Source organism: Egretta garzetta, unplaced genomic scaffold, assembly GCF_000687185.1.
Source record: "Egretta garzetta isolate BGI_Z169 unplaced genomic scaffold, ASM68718v1 scaffold56, whole genome shotgun sequence".
NCBI classification, from domain to species: domain Eukaryota; kingdom Metazoa; phylum Chordata; class Aves; order Pelecaniformes; family Ardeidae; genus Egretta; species Egretta garzetta.
In genome coordinates this window covers 8,345,370-8,355,329 of record NW_009260182.1, presented here as the reverse complement: position 1 = coordinate 8,355,329, position 9,960 = coordinate 8,345,370, and the positions used below count along the sequence as shown (strand labels likewise).

At 46.6% G+C, this 9,960-nt stretch overlaps 1 protein-coding gene across 1 annotated transcript in view; it reads right to left on the bottom strand.

The window, feature by feature from the left end:
- The window catches only part of LOC104129132 (broad substrate specificity ATP-binding cassette transporter ABCG2-like), a 16,899-nt gene extending 7,827 nt beyond the window's left edge, over positions 1-9,072 (bottom strand). The window contains exons 1-7 of the mRNA XM_009642035.1: positions 8,786-9,072; positions 8,151-8,210; positions 6,741-6,855; positions 4,155-4,307; positions 3,256-3,413; positions 2,072-2,223; positions 747-863 (exon numbers count right to left, since the gene is read on the bottom strand). Coding sequence (XP_009640330.1) covers positions 747-863; positions 2,072-2,223; positions 3,256-3,413; positions 4,155-4,307; positions 6,741-6,855; positions 8,151-8,210; positions 8,786-9,072 — 1,042 coding nt within the window. The remainder of the gene's footprint in view (positions 1-746; positions 864-2,071; positions 2,224-3,255; positions 3,414-4,154; positions 4,308-6,740; positions 6,856-8,150; positions 8,211-8,785) is intronic.
- Positions 9,073-9,960: the final 888 nt, after the last annotated feature.

Below are 9,960 nucleotides of genomic sequence, written 5' to 3'. Positions count from 1 at the left end.
AGAGAGTTTGATTTGCTCAAGGCTTAGCTCTGAGCTTAAGAGGCTAGCTTGAGTTGAGAGCGTTCACCTACAGCTGTAATTGAACCTAGCTAATCTGCCTGTTCTTTGTGGCACAAAAATGGCCATATTCTTAGAATGAGGCACCAGAAAACCTTTGTTTCACTGAATTTTGGGGAAATCAGTGCTTGCTCTGATCCATTTCCTCACCCTCAAAAAGCACCAGTATGAAGACTGTTCCCTTATAATCCTTCAGTCATGGATATGCTATAGCATCCCCAACTATTTCCCAACATTTCACTCACTATATTTTAGAGTTTGTTCTCTAATCTTGTTCCAGTCTTTCTCAGTGCCCTATAAATCCATTACTGCTTAGCCTATCTACCATGTCTTCCCTGCAGCAGCCTCTATGTGACTGAAAACTTCTGTCTTCTCTCAGTCCCTTCTTCTGTCTTGAGAACTTCTGTCCCTTGAGACTAAGCAATTCTAGTCTTTCCCACATAGGTTTTGTAAATTACTGGTATTTATCACTGCTTTCCTATATTACTGAAGGAAGAAAAAAATCCCTTTTAAAAGTTTTCTGAGCACTTTAAAGAAACCCAAGGCAAAGTATATCTATTAGTAGGAAAAATAAAAATATAATGAAGTACCCTTAGACTGGAGGAAACCCAGAGGATAAAAACCTGTCATCACCACATACAACTTCCCTTCTACACCAGCCAACAGTGGATTTCTCCTGCACAATCTACCTTTTCCTGTGCCCACAGGTCTGTGATCTTCCTTGTTTGCTGCCACAGCCGTTGAATCACCATTTATGATATCAAGGAAGAAATCAGCTGGATTGTTGAAGGGTTCACATTCATATCCTTGAAAAACGAAAACAAAAACAAAACCACACATGCAACATGTTTGTATTGCACAGACCACAGCTTGGAAGGTCAGGTCTAATATCTATATCATACTACATCATTCTTCCACAACCCTGTTGCAAGAAAACTTCACTGCTTTCCATGAGCATTAGTTTACAGCAGTAGAATGGACAGGATTTAGCAGATGGTGAATCTGAGGTATCAGTACAGAGCTTCAAAGTTGCTTATTCTCCCCTGATTTCAGGTGAGAAATCTGTAACTTGCTTCTACACAGCTCAGCATGGACAACTCTTGCCTCTTTCCCAGTGCTGTTCAACCACATCCCACTCTGAAAGACACACAGTTCCTCAGCAGAGGTTGCTGGATGTCTGCTCTACAGCCTCAGATGCTTGCTCTAGAAGCTCAACTCTTGCTTGTGTTTCCTTGGTCACAAGGATGAGGAAGAGCTGTCCAAGAGTGGTTTCTTATAATAATATGGTATGAAGGACAATGAGGAAACAAAAGGAAAAAAAAAGGATGCTTATTCTATTGCATTCCTGTGAGAAAGGAAGTGAGGTGGGATCCTAAGAGGAGGAGTAGAAGTAGTAAGATTGGTTAAAGCATCTCCCTTAGAGCCAGGGAAAGCTTACAATCCAGTGTGTCCGTGGCTGCATCTAGACTAGATTGGAAATTTACTCCACATTCTCTGTCCATTATAGTCAGAAACCCTCACCTTGCTTACTTGGAAGAGGGGGCAGCCACCCACCAGTGCAATTATTAACCCATCTTAAGACACACCAAGATTTTGTCCTCTCGGTCGCCCACCTGCATTGAGACTAGAGCAGATTCTTGGACCAGCCCCTACAGATTGCTCCCAGCCTGCAGGCTGCGGTTCAGACCCTCTGGGTCTCCCACCTAGGCCTGGCAGAACTGCAAGCATCATCTTCTCTGTTGTGCATCGTCCAAGCGATTCTGGCATTTTGTCCTGATACAAGGCAAAACAAAGGCAGGGGAGAGCCATGCTCTGTGTTGTCTGAAAAATGTTGGGTTTATCACTTTGGGTTTTTTTCCTATTCTAACATAACATTGTGCAGACTGTATGCGTACAGCCTCTAGAGTCCTAGTGATAAAACAGCACGGGACTGTTATCCAGAGCTAGGGTAAGAATCTACCCGCAGATTAAACTCATTAGGCAGTTTCCTTTGCTCGTGGCACAGAAGACTTACCAATAGAACTAAAGTACTCCAGGGCCTGCTTTGCAGGACCATGGTACAGCACCTTTCCCAAAGCTAGTAACGTCAGACTGTCAAACAGCTTGAATATGGAATAGCGGGGCTGATGGATAGAAAATATGATGGTTCGCCCTCTTCTTGAGAGCCTGAAATAGAAACAAAACATCTCTCAAATACACCACACTTCGCATTTCAGAAAGGTCATGTTAACCCAAACAAAAAATAAGTATCCAAATCCAAGACAAACACTTGTCAACTTCTCAGGGTCTCAACCCAGAAAAGCTGTAGTTCCCCCTTCTCTGTCACTGTGTCAGATGCTGCCTGCGAGACCCTCAAGACAGCAGCACCCTTCATTACAAAGGACCGTCATTGCAGTCTGTGTAGACAAAGTACGGTGTTTTCTGTAGCTAGCAAAGGTCGAGGCCACAGCTGTGTATAAACCCTCCTTACAGGTTTTCTATACCAGGCTTCAACCTGACTAACTGGAAGAGTCCTACTGCACGCAATGGCAATACCAGGCTTTACACAGCAGGCTGTGGAAGTCTGGCCAGCTGAGATTTTTCTTCAGGTTTGTCAGACTTTAGCACTGATGCCCAATAAGTATCCTTGCCGATCAAAGACCTCTATCCACAAACAGCAGAGTAAAATGCCCCCACAGGTAAAACCAGACAACATACTACAAACCCAGGAGGAGGGTTAGAAACTCATTCTCATTAAATAAGCCTTGTTTGGTCCTCTGTACCAGAAGACAATTCATCTCCAAAACATAGGGGGCACTGTGGGTAAATCTGCAGGTGAAGTCCTATCTGAGTTCAATGCCATTGCCAGAGTGGAGGAAGGGACTTTGTAATAGACTCAGCTGGAAGTCCAAAAAATTATGATTGCAAGACCTGACCTCCCAGTCCACCCCTCTCTGTGGCAAAGGGAAGCTGTCCAAGCAACATCTGCTATTTAGGCTCCAATCCAATGCTTGCTGTGGAAAGATTCCCATCAACTTCAAAAGGCTTTGGACAAGGCCCAAATAAAGAGTTTACTACCACTTTTGAGTCTACTTGTCTAGCTTTTTTTTTTTTTAATTAAAAAAAAGCAGTGTAGCTACTCAGTGAAAACAGCATTCCTTTTTTTACTAATGAGCTGACAACAAAATTGCAGCAGAGCCCTGAAGAACTGACTCTTACTTCTTCAGGAGGATGAGGACTGCATTGGCTGTGCTGGCATCAAGGCCAGTCGTTGGCTCATCCAGAAAAAGGACTGGTGGCTCTGTGATGAGCTCCATCCCAATGTTGGTTCTCTTCCGTTCCCCTCCAGAAACTCCCCGGATCAATTCGGTTCCCACCTACAAGCAGAAGAAATCAAGTACTTGCAACAAGACCTGGTCAGTCCACGCTCTAGAGCTCAGCGCTCTCCACACCCAGCAGCCCTTTTCATTTGCTGAGTTCTATCAGTGAACTCTAGAGCCAGCAGCAGATGATGGCGTGACTCAGTGTGATGGACTGTGTAGCAGAGCCTGATTTTCAGAGGTACCAGGCACATTATGACTTCAGGGAACAAGGATGACGCTGACAAGAGCCAGAATGAAGCCACAGCAGTCAGAGGTGGCACTGGTGTTCAGGGATGCCTTTCGTCGGCAGCTCTAGAGTGGGTTAAGTGAAGTAAAAGTAAAGTAAAAACGCTGCTGGGAGGAACAAACTCTGCACAGGACTTCTCCATCACAGCCCAGCTTTCCATCCCTCACAGCTTTCAGCACAGTAAAAACAATTTCCCTGTCTTGTCCCCACAAAGCCAGGAAGTGACTGAGCAGCTGTCCAAGATGCTATGACTAGGCGACTTTTTCCCCTCTGAACTTACACAACATGCTGGACATGGTCCAAAAATCTTCCCCTTTTAGTAGCAAATGTACATAACTCTTTCTGAGCTACCTCCTATGCTGGAGACTGATTGCTTGTGTGCAGTATGGTTTAGTCAGGTCCTGGCTTAGCTTAGTGTCGCTGCATTATGCGCCCCATACTGCGCAGAGTCAAGTAATTCAGTTTCCAGAGGTAGGATGGTTTCTAAGAAAGGTATTCTCACTGCTCACCTTAGCGTCAGCCACTTTGCTTAATCCCAGCTCGCTGATTATCTGGGTGACTCGGTCTTCTTTCTCTTTAACACTGATGGAGCTGGGGAGTCGCAGGGCAGCAGAGAAGTGCAGGTTCTCCCTCACCGTCATTGTGCCCATGACAACGTCATCCTGAAAGGAGTACAGATGGACAGTTGAAAGCCTCCTTCTCAGCTACCTGACTGGGCACCAGAGTCCCTGTAGTGGCAGTTGCTGGATCAGCTGTTTGTGGACCATAGTGGAAACTGGACCGAGGAACAATCCCTGCTTCAAAAATTACATGACATGAAATTCAAGGTCACTCAGTAGCAGTCAAGGGGAGAATGCAGCTCTGCAGGGTCCCAGCTTACACCAAGCACCACCTCAGCCTGCTTTCAGGCTCAGGAGTTCAAGTGCAGACCGTACCATTTTGTACTGCACATGCACTTTCCTTCCCAGCCAAAGGGAGGCAGAGCAGGTAGCTGGCTTTGTAAAGAGTTAAACCTCTGCCAGTCCAGCTGAAGCCAACAGACATTGCTAGTGCTCAGTGTTAAAGTAGAGACACTCGGGGAATCACCCCAGTCAGCTCTGTTCCAGGTTACAAGCTATACCTTGCTGTGATCCAAAGCACCTTGCCAAGTTCAGCTGCCAACAAGGAGCTCTCCTCCCAGCTCCTCGCTGGCAGCAGCTCCTCAGAGAAACAAGAGTATTGCACCAAGATGCTCCTGATTTTTTCCGTGTCTCAACTATCTATAACTCTTGGGCAAAAGATCTTATTCTAAGGGCTACTCCTTTAGAAAAGCTTCAACAGTTATGTGCATTTTGAGTAAGGATCAAATCTATCCAGTTGACAAACATCTAGGCAGCTTACACCAACCTGTAACAACCATGAGCCAGAGTTAGCGTCAGGTTCATCCAGAGCTCCATGCCTCTCCATCACCCCTGCTTTGATATTCGAGCTAATTCTGCATCCCACCGTATGGTGGGAGAAGGGCTGCAACACTGGGCAGCTGCTGAGAAACATGCCTGTTAATCAGGCACCTTTCAAATCAAGTGCCCTTTTGGAAGACACAGCCCCTAAGCTGCAGGGCAGCAGATTCTTGCCTGCTTTAGGACTCCTTCCACATCAGATGCACAAGGGATGTGCCAGCCAACCGTGTTTGGCACTGGAGTGAACAAAGGAAGACTGAACGTGCTGCTGTGCTGGAAGAATGTGACAGATTACTCAGGGTGTAGCATTACGATAAACTGGCTTTGCTGCCAAAGCTGGTTTAGGAATTTCCTGCCATCACTTCCCTCCCCACACACACTCAGTCTCTCACGCTAGCCTCCCATTCCCCATCCTCAGATCCACCAGTACAACTCTTGGGTCACCAGACTGGAAACTAAACTGTGAATTTAAGCTACCTTAATACCCAACGTAACAAACTGTGGTGTGACACCCTCACTTGCATGAGTGGAGAGACCACCAGCGGTTTTATAGGGATAACACATGACTTAGCATGTCAATATGCTTATCAGCATAAACCTGACCCTCTAAGTATGTATGTATTTATGTATTTGTATTTATGTATTTAGTCCTTAACTGTTGTTTGTAGTTTTTGGGCCATCTTTATTGATCTAGGGAGTACTGCACAGGGGTGGGAGGGGAGAGAGACGATTTGCACAGGAGTGGGAGGGGAGAGAGATGATTTAATGTCTCACCTAGTTGCCTATCATTTTAAGGTTATGTTTGGTTGCTCTGGATATTTGAGAGACAAATTCTCAAACTGGGATCACCTGCAAGAAACTTCCTGGCCATTCATGAAACACTGAGGATTTGGGGATCTTTGACCTGCAGGATCGAGGCTCAGCCTCAGCCTCATCCCATGCCTCCTCCCAGAGCCCCCCAGCTGGCAGCTTTCAGAAAAGCTGCCAATTTCACATCTGCCTCCAGTCAGAAGCCTGGATGGTTTCCAGATCTGGCTGCTCATATGGCTGCCAAGAATCCCCTACTCCTCTGCTCCCCCAGGGCTTTGAGGGTCTATTTATTGGTCCAGGCCTCCACCCACTTCCGCAGATTCAGACGACTTTTCCTGCCTCTGAGAGAATGAAGCTCTGTCCCAGCCAGCCAGAATCAGAGGAAGAACAGCAGGGGTCTATTTACTTCCTAGAATTATTGCCTCGTAGCTTGAAGGTACTTCTGCCAGCTAGAACTGCTTCTGAGTTTTGCAACAGGAGATTTTGGGTGCTGTGGGTTTTTTCCTCACCTTTTTATTTTTTTTAAACCCTTGCTAGTACTTCAGGGCAAACCCCGAAGAACAAGCCACAGTAACCCAGTGGTTTGGTCATCCATGTGGCTTTGGGAAGACAAACACCTCCGTGCTTGACTTGGCTGGAGTCACAGTTTGATCCTCTTGTCTTCCATATCCCAGAAAAAATACTAAATACTGTGACATCTGAGTTATCAGATTAGACTCTGTAGGGATCATTGAAAATTACCTAACCTAGCAGTTCATGCTTTGCTCATCTGATGCGGTCATCGCTCATCTGATGCGGTCATCCCTCCCAAGGGCTCCCAGGCCTCCACTGCAGGCAGTCACTCACCTGCACAACATATCCTGAGATGCACTTGAAATTTGGAGGTTGTGGGATGCCATCTATAAGCACTTCTCCAGACAGGCCTGCAGGGTCCTTCCTGGCAGCCAGCACATCTAGGAGACTTCAAACAAACACCAGGCGTTAGGTTTGGCCCTAACAGCTGCTTTTACCTTTGACTGAACAAGTACCACCAGTCAGGACTGCGCTTACAGCCTGCTCACGGCACGCCGCAAGCCAAAGGGCACAGAGAGGGGCTTCCTCTACTCTGGGGGCTTTAGCTCTTTGTACAGAAACCCTGGTGTAGATACAGGAATTTCCAGCGCGAGGTTTGCCCCAGCAGTATGGTAGCATATGGACCCTCACAATTCACAGCCGCCAGCCCCCTACAGACAGAAAGCCCGTCTCCGCATGAACAGCTAACCCCAGGCACGCGGACAAAAGCACCCTGCCGGGTGGCTGCGCTCTGCTCTCCAGCCAAGGGGGCACAGAAGTAGCCACTTTGATCTCAAGTAAATTAATCCAAATGGGTATAAACAAGACTAGAGTTAAGATTAATTCTATAAAGTAATTTTGTTTTAACATATCACTGGATTCTCCTTACTGCCAAAGCAGAGGCCAGCCTGTCTGCTAGCTAAGTAAACACTGCCCTGATGAAGCGCTGCTTGGAAAACATCCTGATTAGGCAGCAGTCTCCTTAGAGGGGTAGATCAAGGGTCATCACAAAGACACACCTGTGTGAACAACAGCCGTATTTGCCAGTCTCTGACATTCTCAAAGGCAGAGAGTGACAAAGAGCTCTCTTACCACGGTTATACGGGAGAGAAAACAGCATCAGCACTGGCTGGAGATAGTCCAATGGTGTTTCTCTGTGCTTGCATCCAAAGAACTCAAGCACATGTGCACCCCCACCACCAGGCCACAGCCAAGCTGGGGTGAGGATCCAAAGCATCCTACAGACTGACATTACACCATATTCCTGTTGGTCATCAGAGAGGGGTTTGGCCTAGCATCTTCAAGGAAGTCTTGCTGCAGCAACTTCAGAGGGGACAACATCCCTCCTGCCCTCCAAGGAGCTTGCCCCCCTCCCCACCCCATGACAGGTCTAGCACAGAGCCCACACTTGAGCTCCAGTCACCCCAGTTCAGCCTGGTATCTTAACTCTGGCCACCACCAAAGGTGAGTGCAGTACTATGGACCACCAACTGGAGCAGATGGGGAGCGTGACACCGCTGGAGGGCAAGGACTCCAGCAAAGCTGACAGCAGAGGGCCAGGAGGTCAGACTGCACCACCAGATTTCTCACAGGCACACAAAGGTCTAAGTCTGCAGATCCCTCATGTTTTCCCCAACCCTCAGAGTCCCAAATCCTCTTTGCGCAGCTGACTGTCCATTTGAAGGAGCAGAAGAACGCACTCACGAAGATTTGCCGCTCCCCGTTGGCCCCAGGATAGCGTTCAAGCCTGGCTTCATAATGCCACTGTAAGAAGGAAAGAGTTATTTCCAAATGGAGGGCTGTTGACATGCAGCTCATAATAGAGGTAAGGTGTGAACAAAATGCTGTTGAAGGGAAAACTTAGAGATTATTAAAAACTTCTCCTTAAATATGAAATCAATAAGCATTTTTCCTTTCTTGTCCCAGACTGCCAGTCAGAAGAGAACCAAAGCTGGACATAAAAAGCAGTCTACAAAAGCCAGAAATTAAGTGTCTTCCCTGCTGAGCTGGGTCTTGAAAATAAGCTACTGCTCTCTGCTGCTCATTTCCTCCCACCGCAGCTTGAACCATAGTTAAGGGAACCCTCAGATCTTCTGGCAGAAGAGTTCACACAAGTTTGGTCCTAATTTTCTCAGATCAATAACTGAAACTGCTCCAGCTATTTCCTGGCTATTTTGCCTAAAAGCAAATTAGAAAGTGCTCACATCAACTGCAGACTGGCAGGAGGGCAGTCATTTCTTTACCAGCACAGCTGGATCCGGAGGGTGACACTGAGGTCACCGATTCACAGCAGCAGATTAATTCCTACCCTCTGGTATGTTATTTAAGCAAGAACTTACTAAACGTTATGAAGGATCTTCTTTTCCACAGTTTTCCGTTTACATAGGAATCCACTGGACTGCTTAATGGAGTACTGGATGTTATGGAAACTCACAACAGAGCCCCGAGGGGATCGGAGTGACTCTTGTGTTGGGAGAGAACGTTGGAAATTGCCCACTCCTTCCTCTTCTCCAACAGAAATAATACTGTGATCAAATGTGTCTTCTGCCATCATGTCCTTGTTGCACAGGTTAAGCTCCACTGCGTGGAGTTTTTTGAGGTCACTGTTGTTTTCAGCAGTTCCCATCTGTTGAGACAAAGAACACAAAAACATGCAGGGAAGGAGACATGCAAACAAAGATTTCTGCAGAAAGTGTCTCGGAAAAACAAGTTCACGCACACCACACCAATCCTTACGCGTGCCAAATTTCCAAAAGGATGGACATCCGCACTGGAAGACATCCAGTAGTCCCCAAAGGCACAGAAACCCACAGATTTAGAACAATACACCATAGCCTTTAAGAATGAGACATATATGTTCTTGAAGTGGTGCTAGCTCAAAGAGCATCTAATGAGGTAAAACCCAAGCCCACCTGTGATTGTCACCATCTTGCTCAGCACAGTGGGGACTACAAATGGAAGCTGCTACCACTTAAGCTAAAAGAGACTCAAGCTCCAGTCCTCCGGGTGTAACACTCTTACCTCCCCTCACATCCCTACAAAGCCAGCAGAGAAAACCTATTGATGAACCTGTATGAAGAACTACAGGAAGAAAAAAACGTTGTGCTTATGAAAATGAAGGCCGGCCACATGCACCTCGTTTGCCAGAACAGGTTTGTTTCAGAGGTACCGATGTGATTAAAATTGCCATTACACGTGTTGCTTACTGTGTTTCAGTCACACCAGTATCACAATACTTCACAACTACAAATAGGAAGATAAATTTGGATTTGTCTGCAGGCGCCATTTACCCTGAAGAACTGCAGGAGTTCCCCCTCCCACAGAGAGAGATCTGGGACATCCCACAGTAAGGGAAGACATGGTACAAACTGGTACATTAAGGAAAATTAAATATGGTATCTATTTGCAATCACAAAGTTAGAAAGCATTCTGGTTCAAGCAGATAAGCTGCCTCTGTAGCTCAGGGTGGGAGCACCTGTAAGGGAGGACATGTCAACAGCCAAGGGAAGGAACT